This window comes from Scyliorhinus torazame, chromosome 13, assembly GCF_047496885.1.
Source record: "Scyliorhinus torazame isolate Kashiwa2021f chromosome 13, sScyTor2.1, whole genome shotgun sequence".
In the NCBI taxonomy this organism is placed as follows: Eukaryota; Metazoa; Chordata; class Chondrichthyes; order Carcharhiniformes; family Scyliorhinidae; genus Scyliorhinus; species Scyliorhinus torazame.
The window spans coordinates 194,602,094-194,617,577 of record NC_092719.1 but is presented as its reverse complement, the minus strand read 5'-3'; the positions used below and the strand labels follow the sequence as shown (position 1 = coordinate 194,617,577).

Here is a 15,484-nt window from a genome sequence, read left to right as displayed (position 1 = left end):
GGTCGGCTCACAGGCTGCATGTCATTTTGCGTCCGTATCGGCAGGTAAAGCTGGGGGGCTGGGGGCTTTACGTGGCGCAGCTGCTAGCCCCACTCTGGGTGGAGCATCGGTCCGGGGGCGCCGCCGACTTTTTGTTCGTAAGACCAGACGGATCCTGCGGACATAGCCGCTGAATCGGAGAATCCATCCCAGTGTATTTCTTAAATGGTGAGAAGAGACTTCGAAGTGTTGATGTACAAAGGGACCTGGGTGTCCTTGTTCATGAGTCTCTGAAAGCTAGCATGCAGGTGCAGCAAGATATTAGGAAGGCAAATTGTATGTTTGCCATCACTGCAAGGGGATTTGGGTCCAGAAGTAAATACGTCATGTTGCAATTGTATAGACTCTAGATTAAACATTGGTGAGGTGACACCTGGAGTATTGTGTGCAGTTTTGGTCTCCTCATCTAAGAAAGGATATATTTGCCATGGAAGGGATGCAACAGAGATTCACCACAGAATAATCCATGGGATGGTAGGATTGTCTTATGAAAAGAGATTGAGGAAATTGAACCTGTGTTTTCTAGAGTTTTGAAGAATGAGAAAAGATCTCATTCAAACTTAAAATTTACAGGGTGTGACAGGTCCAATCTACTTAGAGGGCGGTAAATCTTTTGAATTATTTACCCCAGAGCACTGTGGAAGTTCAATGATTGACATGTTCAAGACAGAAATCAATAGATTTGTGGATACTAATGACATTGAGGTATACGGGGATGGTGGGAAAAATGTTGTACAATTAGATGATCCACCATGATCTGTTTGAATGGTAGAGCAAGCTCGATGGGCCAGTCTATTCTTGTTCCTATGTGTGCTCCTTATACACCGTTAATCCAATAAGAAAGACTGTTTCAAATAAATATGTAATGTATTTTAAGACCCAAGTACAGTATGTCTAATTAATCAGTACTTGTGTTTATGGTTGAATTTCATTGAATTTTCAGTATGTTGTGAAGAAGCTGAACTTAAGAAATGTTTCCAGCCGTGAGCGCAAAGCAGCAGAACAAGAAGCCCAGCTTTTATCCCAACTGCGACATCCCAACATTGTTACCTACAGAGAGTCATGGGAAGGAGATGATGGACTTCTATACATTGTGATGGGTTACTGTGAAGGTGGTGATTTGTATCATAAGCTGAAGGAACAGAAGGGCAAGTTGCTTCCAGAAAGTCAGATCGTTGAGTGGTTTGTCCAGATTGCCATGGCTTTACAGGTACATTCTATAGTGGAACACAGAAATAAACTAGAAAGAGCAAAAATGTAATGCCACAGTTTTCATGTACATTGTAAATTCAATATGAGGTATCCATTTTAATATATCAGTGTTGGCAAAGGCATAATTCATGTAAAAAGTTGAATGATAAATTATTCTTTCAGCAACCGTCCTTTAGAATGTTTTCCACCTGTCCCTGTGTGGAGTTTGCACATTCTCCTCGTGTTTGCATGGGGTTTCACCCCACAACCTGAAGATGTGCAGGGTAGGTAGATTGGCCACGCTAAAATTGCCCCTTAATTGGAAAAAAATAATTGGGTACTCTAAATGTTTAAAAAAAAAAGAATGTTTTCCATCAAAGATTCACCCTATTTTTACATTCGAAGATTATGTAAATTCTTTAAGGCAACCCATCTGTTGAATTCGTGAATAAGTATGTCAAAGTGTGTGAGAGTTGATCATTCAAATGTCTTTCTATAATCATAAAAACGCTAATTCCCAAATTAACAGTGTTTAGTTTTGTTTTAAAGATTTTCTTTTACATTTAGAGTACCCAATTCATTTTTTCCAATTAAGGGGCAATTTAATGTGGCCAATCCACCTACCCTGCACATCTTTGGGTTGTGGGGGCAAAACCCACGCAAACACGGGGAGAATGTGCAAACTCCACAAGGACAGTGACCGGAGCCGGGATCAAACCTGGGACCTCGGTGCCATGAGGCAGCAGTGTTAACCACTGCCGCCGTGCTACTCAAACAGTGTTTAATTAGAGATGGCTGTTCATCCACCAGTTTAGGATCGTTCTGAATAATTTTTCAAAAGAGACATAATATTTGTAACTGTAAATTCTCTTTCTGGGGTATTAATTAATGCACAACTCGGCAGCAGGGTGGTGGAGTGGGTTAGCACTGCGGCCTCACGGCGCCGAGGTCCCAGGTTCGATCCCGGCTCTGGGTCATTGTCTGTGTGGAGTTTGCACTTTCTCCCCGTGTTTGCGTGGGTTTCGCCCCACAACCCAAAAATATGCAAGCTAGGTGGATTAGCCACGCTAAAATACTCCTTAATTGGAAAAAATGAAATGGGTACTCTAAATTTAAAAAAAAATTAATGCACAACTGGGATTTTGTACATCACATTGTACATCACATCAGTTAAGTTGTATAGAGTAATTATACAGATGCTTGTGGCTTGAGTATAACAGTTGGAATAGAAAACATTTGTTGTAAGGTGACTGTATATTTAATGATATCTGTGTATTTTTCTTTACAGTATTTACATGAAAAACACATCCTGCACAGAGATCTTAAAACACAAAACATTTTTCTCACAAAAACAAATATCATTAAAGTTGGAGACTTAGGCATAGCCAGAGTGTTGGAGAATCAGCATGATATGGCCAGTACTCTGATTGGAACACCTTATTACATGAGTCCTGAACTCTTCTGTAATAAACCATACAACCATAAGGTAAAGTATAACTTTATTGTGATTTTGGTTAAATCAGCTTTATATTTTAAGTTAAGTATGTATTTTTCCTGCTCGACCTATCCATTGCATATGGTGTATTTTTTTTTCCTTTTAATATTGCCTTTGTGCTGGGCAGACGCTGTTCTGTAATACCCTGCCTCTGCAGCAGTTTATCTATTGTAGCAGGAGGCAGTGTAATTCCAACTTGGAGTGATTCCAACTCTATCCTTATCTGGCAGCTACACACATTTGCAGTTGGCATCGCCAAAAGATCAGGAACCCTGGTCTTTTATTTTTCTGTTCTCATAAACTAAGATCTACTGAAACTAATTGCAGCTCAATTGTGTTAGCTATCATGGCATTGATTAGGTATTTTACGTGGAATTTCCAAGTGACTCAATGGTCCCAGGATTTCCAAGTGGAAAGTCAAATCTCTAATGGAAGTTTACCCGATCGCTGCAGACCTTTAACACCATAGAATGTTTTTTATAATAAGTTCCCCATCCAGAATGTAGTCCGATTGGCAGACTTGGTTCCCTGCTGCAGCAAAGACGTAACCCAGGACCAAAGAGGCTTTAAAGCAAGTAGGCTCCTAGGTTGAGTTCACGGGGAGGGGGCGGGCATGTTGGGGTACATGTTTTGGTGGGTAGGGGGTAATCGTGAGTTGCTGGAGAGAGATTGGGGCAAAGATGAGGAACTTTGGAGGGATGGGGAGGCGTTTGAGGTCCACTGGTGGTGGTGGGTGTTCCATTTGCTGGAGGTTTGAACATGTGAATTCAAAACACATTTGCTTGGGAAGCACTTCTGCTGTTCCTGGCCCACAAGCAGTGCTGATTAACCCCATACATATTACATACTTTCCTTTAGCGACCAGGTTTCATAAAGTCCTGGAAACCCAGCCAGTAAGCATTAAAGCTGAAAGAGAAATTATTCTGCAGCACCTAGCTTCATCCCCGTATTTAAATGAGCACCCCGCCTCCAGGACCAGATTAATTTTGCTGACTTTGTTCTGGACAGCGTGCTCGAAAGTGAAGCTTTCAAGAATTATGCATAACATTACAGCATATCTTTTTAGTGAAGCTTCACAAATATTGCAAATTGTAGTAAAATATTGTCTGTCTTGTAAGCCTTTCTTCATTTTTCTGTGTAGTCTGACGTTTGGGCCCTTGGTTGTTGTGTCTTTGAAATGGCAACGTTGAAACATGCATTTAATGCCAAGGATATGAACTCCTTGGTTTTCAAGATTATTGAAGGAAAGGTAATGTATATTCCATGATATTTTTCTATCAATCCTATCAAGTGTTCTACTCAGTTTACCAGTAATCAGCAGTTTGAGAAGAAGGCCTTTTCAAGGCCAACAGGAATGACAATAAATGCCCTTCTTGTCAGAAGCTCCCACATCCTGAGAACGAATAAGAAATATATTAAACAAAGAATCCGCACAAATGTTGGTCACTGATACAAATGACTATACTGGATTGATTCTGAGAAAGAAGTTAAAAGTTGTGTAACTTACAACATTTTTAAGCAATTCAAGATTAGAATAAGGTTATTTAGAATTAAGAATAGTCAGTTACAAAAGCCATATATCCCAATAATTGGCTGGTGCAATCAAACTGCATGTTCCTTTGGTTGCTCGTAATCGGCAGAGTACAGACCATCCTCAACCAGCCCACAATTGCAAAACCCAAAACAAACATTTTGCTATTGGGTATAATTCCACAATTGGACAGTACTTATTAAACAATCCTGACTGTGCTAATAGCTACACCAACAACCAATTTAAGATAATCAGTCAGGCCCGTAACATGGCTCATTTACGCTTGCTAGAAGCTACATTCATATACAGGAATCCATTCTCTGCAAACAAAAGGAATAAGTTCAAGTCTTGTGACTGTTTGAATTATTCAGGAGCTGGAGGAGCCTATAGTTCCCCATTACTTTCTCAATGAAAATGCCTTGGCCAATCAGAGTTGACTTGCAAACCAATCAGCATCCTTTTCTCATGAAATGAAATTAAATGAAAATCGCTTATTGTCACGAGTAGGCTTCAATGAAGTTACTGTGAAAAGCCCCTAGTCGCCACATTCCGGCGCCTGTTCGGAGAGGCTGGTATGGGAATCGAACCGTGCTGCTGGCCTGCCTTGGTCTGCTTTAAAAGCCAGCGATTTAGCCCAGTGTGCTAAACCAGCCCCTATTGTTGTAGAACTTGTGATTATTTGTGAATATTTGAAATTTAGGATTCTAGTATTTGTCCTGGTGAGTTCAAGATGAAGTGCACTGTCACTATGTCTCTCTTTTCAGCAATATTCAAGTTTGTATCACAAAACCATTGTTTATTTATAATTATTATCTTTGTCAAATAAAAAATCTGCAGATCGTGTTTGCAAGAAATTTCTATTCCAGTTGTTTCCGTTTAGTAGACTGAGATAGAATATACAGGATAACAATGCTCGTGATTCAGATACAGATTTATAGGTTTCTGTGTTAAGGGGCACAGGATTGTGGTTAGATGTGAAAGTGTCTTACCGGTGTAGTGAAGGTTTGTTAAAATTATAGCTCAGTATGCCTTTATAATTATGTTGGTAAGAAGTAATGATTAGTGTTAATGTAAAGAAAAGTAACTTTTTTCTAATTTAAAATATTACAAGTAGTATGATAAAATAAACAAATTAAATACAGTCTACCAGACAAAACTTTCAATGGCAGGGCACTTTTTCCCCGAAGTTAAAGATCTCCTTACATTTAAATCACAATCCAAACAATTTCAGGAGTTTGCCCAGCACAGTTCTCTAGAGTTTTAAATGCATTATAGGATGTTCTCCAATGGAAAAAGTACTCCACTGCATCTCAACACTTGAATTTTTTTTTTTAAATTTAGAGTGCCCAATTCATTTTTTTCAAATTAAGGGGCAATTTAGTGTGGCCAATCCTCCTACCCTTCCCATCTTTTGGGTTGTGGTGGTGAAACCCGCGCAAACAGGGAGAAAATGTGCAAACTCCATATGGACAGTATCCCAGAGCTAGGATCGATCCTAGGACCTCAGCGCCATGAGGCAGCAATGCTAACCACTGTGCCACCGTGCTGCCCTATCTCAACACTTGAATAATGCTGGTCAATGCAATGACCCAACTTACTTTTGCAGGATAGAACCCTATAATGAATTGCTGAAGTTAAAATAGAGCTGCATTACAATCCTCCATCTACCAGTGGCATTTCAAATTGTCAACACATTCACACTGATTTGTCAGAATGTTTCTGACTCGCAGCGGAATCTCCCCATGTTCACAAACTCCCCAAGCGGGGTGGGTAATTTTAGGGTTTACAAAACCTGTGCCAGAAATACCGGAAGGGGCAAAATTAAAATTTGCTGTAGGGTTGACAGCCCCAGAAAAGGTGTGTGCAGGCTGCGATCGAAGGCCTTCCCAATCCACAAAATGGTCCCACAAAAGTAGCACGGGGTCCGAAATGCAAATTTGAAATTGCTGCCAAAAGATTTTGGTTCTTCCTGACCCCATACCCATCTCCATATCTAGAGAAAAGTCTGGCCCAATATGTTTAGAGTAGACATGATATGGAGATTTCAGCACACTATTGTTCACTTGAACAATGTCTTGATCTGTTGTGTAGCTGCCACCTATACCAAAGGAATACAGTGAACAGCTGGGGGTGCTGATACATAGCATGTTGAGCAGAAGACCTGAGGAACGACCAGAGGTCAAAGCGGTTCTCAGGAGGTCATACATCAAGAGTCACATTGCGTTGTTCTTGGAAGCCACAAAAGCGTAGGTATATTTGATAACTCTTTTAAAATAAAAATAGCTAAAATAAATCTTTAATCGAATTTCCCACACAGTAGACCATCAGTCAGAGAAAGTTATCAAATAATGCTCTGTTTGGACAGTACGTTGAATACTGCGTCCCTTACATGAGAGGCATTCAAGTGCTGGTGGCATTTAAGTGCTGGAGGCAATCTGTGAGACTGAACCCTGGTGTCAAAGGTCTGAGTTATGAGGAAAAGTGAGAAAACTTGAGTTATCAATATCTAAAGAAATTGTCTGTGAGGTGATTTGACAGAAGCATGTAAAGTAGCTTTAGGAAATGGAAATGATCTGTCCGGAATATTACTTGTAATTAAATTGTGAGGGTAAACAAAGATGACATAGATTTAAACTGGTGAAGATAAAATTAAGGCTGATGTCAAGAAATGTGATCAACCTATAAGCAGTATATAGTTTCATTATTTTATTGAAGCATTCGTAATTTTCACAATTTAACATATTGAGATTTCTAAAACAACCGTGCGGGTCGACACACAAAATACCCCCTAAAATAACAACAAACAATAAACCACGTACCCCACTTCTCCCACCCTATCCCCAATTACCCGTATACTAAATTCCCTGTCCTTATTTAACATTACCATGCCTCCTATTTTCCTCCCCCCCCTCCCCCGCCCCCCTTTTCCCTTCCCCCCCCCCCTTACTGCTGGCGTTCAGTTTTTGTTAAAGAAATCGATGAACGGCTACCAACTCCAGGCGAATCCCTGTATTGATCCTCTTAGAGCGAACTTGATTTTCTCCAGACTGAGAAACTCTACCATTTCGCTGACCCACACACCTGATTTTGAGGGGCTCCGAGTCCGTCCATCTCAGCAAGATCCATCTCCAGGACACCAGGGAGGAGAAGGTCAGGATATCGGCCTCCCTCCCTCCCTCCTCCCTCTTTGACCGCGGATCCTCCCGACACCTCAAATGTTGCTAATTCTGGACTCAGAGTTACCCTACCTTCCAGGACTTCCGACATAACATCTGCAAATCCCTGCCAGAATTCCCTCAGTTTCGGACATGCCGAAACATATGAACATGGTTGACCGGGCTACGCCCACATCTGTCCTTCACCTCCTCGAAGAACCTACTCATCCGAGCTACCATCATGTGGGCCCTGTGGACTACCTTGAACTGAATCAAGCTAAGTCTAGCACAGGACGAGGATGCATTTACCCTTTTCAAGACTTTTTCCCACAGTTCAGTTTCCAGTTCCCCTCCTAGCTTCTCTTCCCACTTCCTCTTCACCTCTCTGATGGGAGCCCCTTCCCACTCTAACAATTCCCTGTATATGTCCGAAACCCTCCCACCTCCAACCCCTGTTTTTTGACAGCACTTTAACCTGTAGTCCCCTCAGGAGGAGGCGAGGAAAGCTTGGGACCTGTCTCTGTACAAAGTCTCACACTTGAAGATACCAAAACCCGTTGCCACCCGGCAAATCAAACTCCTCCTCTAATGTCTCCAAGGTCGGAAAGCCCTCCTGGATAAATAGATCCATAAACCTCTCAATCCCTGGGCAGCATGGTGGCGCAGTGGGTTAGCCCTGTTGCCTCACGGTGCTGAGGTCCCAGGTTCAATCCCGGCTCTCGGTCACTGTCTGTGTGGAGTTTGCACATTCTCCCCGTGGTTGCGTGGGTTTCGCCCCCACAACCCAAAGATGTGCAGGCTAGGTGGATTGGCCACGCTAAATTGCCCTTTAATTGGAAAAAATGAATTGGGTACTCTAAATTTATTTTTTTAAACTCTCAATCCCTGCCCGCTGCCATACCTTAAAGCCCCCATCCAGCCCCCCGGGACAAACCGGTGATTGTCACAGATCAGTGACCACACTAACTCCAGTCTCATATTCTGCTCCATTGCCCCCACACCCTCAGAGCTGCCACCATGACTTGTGGAGTACCGAGGCGGCGAGAACAGCAGGGGCGCCGTCAGTAAAGCCTCCAGACTCGTATCTTTGCAGGATGCTGCCTCCATCCGTTCCCAGACCGAAAATCTTGGAAAGGTTTATAAGAGATAGGATGTATAATCATCTGGAAATGAATAATTTGATTAGAGATAGTCAACACGGTTTTGTGAAGGGTAGGTCATGCCTCACAAACCTTATAATAGAGTTCTTTGAGAAGGTGACCAAACAGGTGGATGAGGGTAAAGCAGTTTATGTGGTGTATATGGATTTCAGTAAAGCATTTGATAAGGTTCCCCATGGTAGGCTACTGCAGAAAATACGGAGGCATGGGATTCAGGGTGATTTAGCAGTTTGGATCAGAAATTGGCTAGCTGAAAGAAGACAAAGGGTGGTGGTTGATGGGAAGTGTTCAGACTGGAGTCCAGTTACTAGTGGTGTACCACAAGGATCTGTTTTGGGGCCACTGCTGTTTGTCATTTTTCTAAATGACCTGGAGGAGGGCGTAGAAGGATGGGTGAGTAAATTTGCAGATGACACTAAAGTCGGTGGAGTTGTGGACAGTGCGGAAGGATGTTACAAGTTACAGAGGGACATAGATAAGCTGCAGCGCTGGGCTGAGAGGTGGCAAATGGAGTTTAATGCAGAAAAGTGTGAGGTGATTCATTTTGGAAGGAATAACAGGAAGACCGAGTACTGGGCTAATGGTAAGATTCTTGGCAGTGTGGCTGAGCAGAGAGATCTCGGTGTCCATGTACATAGATCCCTGAAAGTTGCCACCCAGGTTGAGAGGGTTGTTAAGAAGGTGTACGGTGTGTTAGTTTTATTGGTAGAGGGATTGAGTTTCGGGGCCATGAAGTCATGTTGCAGCTATACAACACTCTGGTGCGGCCGCATTTGGAGTATTGCGTGCAATTCTGGTCGCCGCATTATAGGAAGGATGTGGAAGCATTGGAAAGGGTGCAAAGGAGATTTACAGAATGTTGCCTGGTATGGAGGGAAGATCTTATGAGGGAAGGCTGAGGGACTTGAGGCTGTTTTCGTTAGAGAGAAGAAGGTTAAGAAGTGACTTAATTGAGGCATACAAGATGATCAGAGGATTGGATAGGGTGGACAGTGAGAGCCTTTTTCCTCGGATGGTGATGTCTAGCACGAGGGGACATACCTTTAAATTGAGGGGAGATAGATATAAGACAGATGTCAGAGGTAGGTTCTTTACTCAGAGAGTAGTAAGGGCGTGGAATGCCCTGCCTGCAACAGTAGTGGACTCGCCAACACTAAGGACATTCAAATGGTCATTGGATAGACATATGGACAATAAGGGAATAGTGTAGATAGGCTTTAGAGTGGTTTCACAGGTCGGCGCAACATCGAGGGCCGAAGGGCCTGTACTGCGCTGTTATGTTCTATGTTCTATGACCCCAACCCACTACCCACTGCCTGACTACAGATATGTTGGCAGCCCAGTAATAGTTAATAAAGCTCGGGAGAGCCAATCCCCCTTCCCCGCGGTCCCGTTCCAGGAGTGACCTCTTACTCTTGGGGTTCTACCCATATAAACCTCAATATCGCCACATTCATACTTCTGAAAAAAGCCTTTGGGACAAAAATTGGGAGACACTGAAAAAAGAAAAGCAGTCTCGGAAGGACAGTCATCTTCACCGTCTGAACCCTCCCCGCCAGCGTCAGTGGGAGTATGTCCCATCTACAAAAATCCCGTCTCATCTGATCCACTGCTTTGCCCAAATTTAACTTGTGAAGCTGCCCCCAATCCTTGGCCACTTGAATCCCCAGATACCTAAAACTCTTCCCAACCACTTTAAAAGGTAGCTCCTTCAGCCTCCTTTCCTGCCCTCGTGCCTGAATAACGAACATCTCGCTTTTTCCCATATTTAACTTGTAGCCTGAAAATCGCCCAAATTCTCCTAATACCTCCATGATTTTCGTCATCCCTCCCCCCCCCCCCCCCCCCCCCGGCCAGGTATTCGCTGCTCTCAGAGCCATTGCTAAGGGTTCTATGGCCATGGCAAACAGTAATGGAGAGAGCGGGCATCCCTGCCTTGTCCCCCGACAAAGACTAAAGTATTCAGACCTAACTCGGTTAGTTCTTACATTTGCCACGGGGGGCCTTGGACAATAACCGGACCCACTCCATAAATCCCTGCCCAAACCCAAACCTGCCTAAAATATTCCATAGATACTTCCACTCCACTCGGTCGAAAGCCTTCTCCGCGTCCATGGCAACTACCACCTCAGCCTCATGCCCCTCCACTGGCACCATAATTACATTAAGAAGCCATCTAATGTTGGATGTCAGGTGCCTGCCCTTTACAAATCCCGTCTGATCCTCCCCAATTATCTCCGGGACACAATCCTCTATTCGAGTGGCCAGGATCTTTGCCAATAATTTGGCATCTACATTCGAGAGGGAGATTGGCCTGTACGATCCACAGCTCTCCGGATATTTGTGAAGCTTCAGGATGAGAGAAATTGATGCCTGTGATAACGTTGGGGGGAGTACTCCCAGCTCCTTGGACTCGTTGAAAGCCTTAACCAGGAGCGGCCCCAGTAACCCAGAGAACTTCTTATAAAATTCCACTGGGAATCCATCAGGTCCCAGGGCTGTGCCCAATTGCATTGTCCCCTGTCCATCTATCACCTCCCCAAGCCCAATCGGGCCCCCCCCGGGCCTCATCCAGCTCCTCATTTACCTTTGGGAACTCTAGCCTCCCCAGGAATTGATTCATGCCCTCCTCCCCAACTGGGGGTTCTGACTCGTATAGCTGGCTATAAAACTTCTGGAACACTTCATTCACCACCCCCGGGTCCGTCACTGTCTTCCCCCTCAAATCCTTTATTTTCCCTATTTCTCTCGCTGCCTCCTGTTTCCTCAGCTGATGCACCAGCGTCCTGCTAGCTTTCTCCCCATGTTCATATATTGCTCCTTTTACCCTCCTCAGTTGACCCTCCGTCTTTCCTGTGGAAAGGAATCCAAACTCCATTTGAAGTCTCTGACGCTCCTTCAGGAGCTCTTCATTTGGAGACTCCGAATATTTCCTGTCCACCTGTAAGATTTCTCCTACCAACTTGTCCAGCTCCCACCGCTCAGTTTTATCCCTGTGGGCTCGAATCAAAATACATTCCCCTCTAATGACCGCTTTCAGTGCCTCCCAGACCACCCCAGCTGCAGTCTCTCCCGTGTGATTGATCTTTATGTACCCCCGAATGGCCTCTCTCACTCGCTCACAGATCTCATCCGCTAACAGCCCTGTATCTAGTCTCCACTGTGGGCGCTGGGACATTCCCATGTCTGCCCGTAGGCCTATCCAGTGTGGTGCATGATCTGAGACCACAATTGCTGACTACTCAGTGTCCTCAACCCCTGCTAACAGTGTTTTATCTAGCACAAAGAAATCTATCCTGGAATACGCCTTATGTAAATGGGAGTAGAATGAATATGCCCTGCTCCTTGGTCTCTCAAATCTCCACCCCTCCCATGCGCTCCATGAATCCCCGCAGTTCCTTTGCCATTGCTGATAGCTTCCCCAACCTAGCAGTCGACTGGTCCAACTTCGGGTCCAGGACCGTATTAAAGTCACCCCCCATGATCAGCCGGTGTGAGTCAAGGTCTGGGATCTTCCCCAGCACCTTCCTGATAAACGTGACATCATCCCAGTTTGGGGCATATATATTCACCAGCACCACTGCCATTCCCTCTAGTTTCCCGCTAACCATAATAAATCAGCCTCCGGATCGACCTCTATCCTCCCCACCTCGAATGTTACCCTTTTATTAATCAGGATAGCAACCCCACTTGTTTTAAAGTCCAGTCCTGAATGAAACACTTGCCCGACCCATTCCTTCTTTAATCTAATTTGGTCTCCCAGCTTCAAGTGTGTCTCCTGTAACATAGCCACGTCTGCTTTTAACTGTCTCAGGTGTGCGAACACACAAGCTCTCTTAACTGGCCCGTTCAGTCCATGAACATTCCATGTAACCAGTCTGGTCGGGGGGGGCCTGTCGGTCAACCATGATCTTTCCTATGCCAGCTCCTAGCCCGTGTTACACACCTCACTTGATCCATCCCTCAGCGGCAACCGCCATCTGATCTCCATCTCCAGTCTCCTAACTGTCTCTTACCCGCAGCAGTACCCCCCCCCCCCCCGCCAACCCCCATTTCGTAGTATATAGTTTCATGATCAACAATAAAATTTCAGGTAGCGTAGACGAGGTGATAACCTTGGAAGTAATTCAGTTAGATACTGAAATGAGAAGAAATCTGTCTGGGTGGGAATTTATACAGGATGAATGGCCATTCTCATCATAACTATCTTGTGATGTTGTGCATAGTTATTGACATTGTTTGCAATACTTTTTCTATATATATTGTAGGAAAGCTATGAAAACATGTAAGAAAAACTCTTCAGAATCTAGACCCATTAATTCCTCCACTGTGACATTGAAGCACGATTCAGAGCATGTACCCGGGGTCCTCTTGCAGGACATGGATCCCACCAGGAAATATATAAAGGTCAGAGTTTCATGTACTGAGTAGTGTCTTGAAGATTGATGGTATTTTTTTAAAGTTGAACATTTTAATCAGTCTAATTGACTGTATGTTGCCTGCAGAAACAATTCATAGGATGATACATCTGCTTTCTCTACATTTGCCTTCCTTAATTTTTTGAGGGTATGTCACAATGTCTTATTTTCTCTCTGCCACACTCATTTATTGCTCCCTCTTATGTCATACATCCTCTGGATTCCACGGACAGTCCTATCAGGCAGCTCCCAGCCTATTTTCAGTGCTGCCATAGGCCAGCCAGCAGGGGGAAAGGAAGAACAAACCAAGAGAAGAACCTAGTTTAATTCTTTTAATCCCTAACCGAGCACCTGGCAAGGGCTTGGTGGCTGCCCAAAGTCATCTGAATTTTAGAAATAGAATAAAACTGAATAGAAAGTAGGTTGAACCCATGACCCGCCAATTCATGATATCCCATGTTGATATGTTTACAAGTTTGCATTATTATAGAATATGATGTGTCTTATCAAAGAAGTACCACCCATTCTTTCTCCCTCCACACCTAGATGGTTAAGAGCAGCAGTAACAAGGAAGCATCATAACTTTAAGATTCCTTCCAAGTCATATGCTACATTGACTTGAACGTCCGACACTGTTCCATCTTTATTGTTAAGTCAAAACGCAGGAACTCTCAACCTAACAGCACTGTGGGAGCACCTTCACTGCACCAATTTCATCATTTGGAGTAAAAGATTCATCCAGCAACTCACAAGAGAAATTATGGGCAGTGAATAAAGATCCACATCCTGAGAATTAAAAATAATTTAGAAGTGTAAAGAATTAAAAATAATTTAGAAGTGTAAAGAATTAAAAATAATTTAGAAGTGTAAAGAATTAAAAATAATTTAGAAGTGTAAATAATTAATTTATGCAGTTTATCTGAGATTAAGGATCCATGGAAATGATAAATTATCCAGAATACTACATTTAAGGTTGTGTAATTTTGAAGAAATATATTTGTCTTCATATTCTAGGTGGAAGAAAAGGCATCTCAGGAAAGCAAGCCACGTGATGTGCCCTGTAATAATCAGGTAAAAGAGAAGTGTTCAGATGTCTCAAGCCAGGCTTTGAACAGTACAACAAACTCAGTTGCCACGATGAGCAAGGTGGATATTGATTTAATGCGTGGAGCTGAAAGAAGGAACTCTAATTCTGACAGTGTAACTGGGAATGAACCTTTAGCCAGCTTAAAAGACTGTCTTAATGCAGAAGCCAAAATATTTGCCAGCAATGCTCAGACTGACGACACTGGACTACACAATGGTGTAATGCTTAAAGGAGAAGTTGAAAACTCTGATAACCAGATCTTAGGCAAATCCTCTGATGGAAAGGATGACACTTTTGTACTGCTTCAGCCTGCCCTTAAGGAAGTGCGGACTCCTGAAATACAGGTAGGAAGTAATTGCATTTCAGAATGCTCACAGGCGATTATTTTGTTGATGTAATTGTTGGTGGAAGCTAAGTGGGTGCAAGGCGGGTGGGTGCCAACATCTACCACCAAAACTGGATGGTACTTCTGCCAACCCGATTTTCAGCAACCGTGAGGAAATTGATCCCTAATTGGGAGCGGGAAAACTGTCTCTGGAGCCCCTGGCACCACAGGAAAATTGCCCCTTTCCCCAAACTGGGAACAGTTGCTGCTGCTGGTAATACATTTGGGCCTTTACCAATGTTCACTGTGGGACTCCTGGAGAAAGGTAAGTGATGGCAGGTTGAAGTGTCATAGGGACTGGATCATCAGTGATGAAGGTAGGAGTGTCTCAGCAGGCATCCTTCCTTCCTGATGCTAGGTCCCTCAATCAGGCACTGAGTGACTTTGAATGAGGAACAACCCTACCTATCCCTTATGTCTGTTGTTTTTTTCTCCCTGGACGCCGAGTTCTTCGAGGATCCTCACCGCACACCCTCCTCCTGCCTGATCAAAGGCCTCATCCACCTTGGAACCTGCCTCCGAGTTGGAGGGTATTAAATTCTGCCTTGTGTGTGCATGTCCATGCAATTTAGCAATGAACTTCACGTTAAGTATTCTGTTCTATTTTTTGTTTCTACAAAACTTTAGGTTATGATGCAGTATATAGTACCAAAATGTACTATTGTAAGAATTTAAATCTCAGCTAATGCAGTAAATATTTACTAATAATTATGGATTTGGCGACTGAACAGTTTGCTAGAGACAATTGATAGGTTCATTTTTTTTTATTTTAAAGAGAAAATGAATTATTAATTCATAAATAAAATTGATTACTATACTTCAGTGTGGGAACAAAATCCTAGTTTGGGATTTTCCGCCACCGCTTTCAGTGGGCAGGAAGGGCGGTGGGGCGGAGATTCAAGGGGAAGTCCCAAAACGGCTTTTACGCCCGTGGGATTGACCCCCCCCCGCCCCGCACCCCCGTACATGGCATAACAGGAATGCCGTCACGAAAGGTCGGGAATTCCATTAGCATGCATTAGG

General features: G+C 43.6%; 1 protein-coding gene across 1 annotated transcript in view; it reads left to right on the top strand.

Moving 5' to 3' along the window:
• nek4 (NIMA-related kinase 4) overlaps window positions 1–15,484 on the top strand; it is an 85,647-nt gene that overhangs the window by 19,995 nt on the left and 50,168 nt on the right. The window contains exons 2-7 of the mRNA XM_072472693.1: window positions 983–1,249; window positions 2,519–2,716; window positions 3,867–3,974; window positions 6,348–6,502; window positions 12,840–12,978; window positions 14,004–14,420. Of these exons, the coding sequence (XP_072328794.1) occupies window positions 983–1,249; window positions 2,519–2,716; window positions 3,867–3,974; window positions 6,348–6,502; window positions 12,840–12,978; window positions 14,004–14,420 (1,284 nt within the window). The remainder of the gene's footprint in view (window positions 1–982; window positions 1,250–2,518; window positions 2,717–3,866; window positions 3,975–6,347; window positions 6,503–12,839; window positions 12,979–14,003; window positions 14,421–15,484) is intronic.